General features: G+C 38.1%; 1 protein-coding gene across 1 annotated transcript in view; it reads left to right on the top strand.

Annotated features, from left to right (window-relative positions):
- LOC107561573 (general transcription factor II-I repeat domain-containing protein 1-like) overlaps window positions 1-939 on the top strand; it is an 18,910-nt gene that overhangs the window by 11,381 nt on the left and 6,590 nt on the right. The window contains exons 13-15 of the mRNA XM_016246045.1: window positions 58-123; window positions 226-409; window positions 527-742. Coding sequence (XP_016101531.1) covers window positions 58-123; window positions 226-409; window positions 527-742 — 466 coding nt within the window. The remainder of the gene's footprint in view (window positions 1-57; window positions 124-225; window positions 410-526; window positions 743-939) is intronic.

The raw sequence follows: 939 nt of genomic DNA, 5'->3' as shown, positions 1-939 counted from the left end.
TCAGCTTTGTCTTTAGATATTTTAGGCTGTTGGTGTGATTGTCCTCCCTTTCCCCAGAAGACATCGGAGAGATGATCCTTCAGCTGCGAAATCAAGTCGAGAGCCTGTTCAGCTCCAAGTACAGTGAGTCATGGACTTACTCACTCGATGATTTACAATCAACTGTCATAGCAGCCTGCATATTTGCCAGTCAACCAGTCAAATCATCTCTCTTTCTTGTTCTAGGTGAAGCTCTTGGTCTGCCTGAACCGTCTAAAGTGCCGTATTCCAAGTTCCAGATGTATCCAGATGACCTGTATGTCACAGGGCTGCCAGAAGGGATGACTTTTCGAAGGCCGAACTGTTTAGGAGCAGCAAAACTTCGGAAGATTCTTGCCGCCAGTAGTCAGATTACATTTGTTATAAAGAGGTATACTCATACAAAACACATTAAAATGATATGACAAATTTGTTCAGTCTCGCATAAAACCACTACAGTGTCTAAAGAAGTGATGTAACAACGATGTGCCTTTTTTGTTTTGGCCAGGCCAGAATTGTTAACAGAACAGGTCAAACATGAAGGTGTCTCTAAGACGACCTCTGATTCAGGTGAAGCAATTTTATTTTATTTTATTTGTTTATTTTATCTGCAGGATGCATGGCCAGTCCATTGCATTTTGTTTTGCTTTGTTTGTTTTTGTTTTTGTTTTAACTGTCCATTTTATATGTGTAGTCGTTCTGTATTAGCCAAAATATCACTTTTGTTATAAATCTAATATAATTAGGGATGCACGATATTGGATTTTTGCCGATATTCGATATGCCGATATTTTTCAACTCATTTTGGCCGATAGCCGATACCGATATATTTCCTTTTGTTTGGAAAAAACACCAAGTCTCTCCTGTACAGAAATGATAAGCAAATTATTTTTCATTTTGGTTAGTTTTTAACAAGAACTT

The sequence above is a fragment of the Sinocyclocheilus grahami genome, unplaced genomic scaffold (genome assembly GCF_001515645.1).
Source record: "Sinocyclocheilus grahami isolate Dianchi unplaced genomic scaffold, SAMN03320097.WGS_v1.1 scaffold781.1, whole genome shotgun sequence".
Taxonomy (NCBI): domain Eukaryota; kingdom Metazoa; phylum Chordata; class Actinopteri; order Cypriniformes; family Cyprinidae; genus Sinocyclocheilus; species Sinocyclocheilus grahami.
The sequence above is the reverse complement of the archived record's forward strand: the minus strand, read 5'-3'. Positions and strand labels throughout refer to the sequence as shown.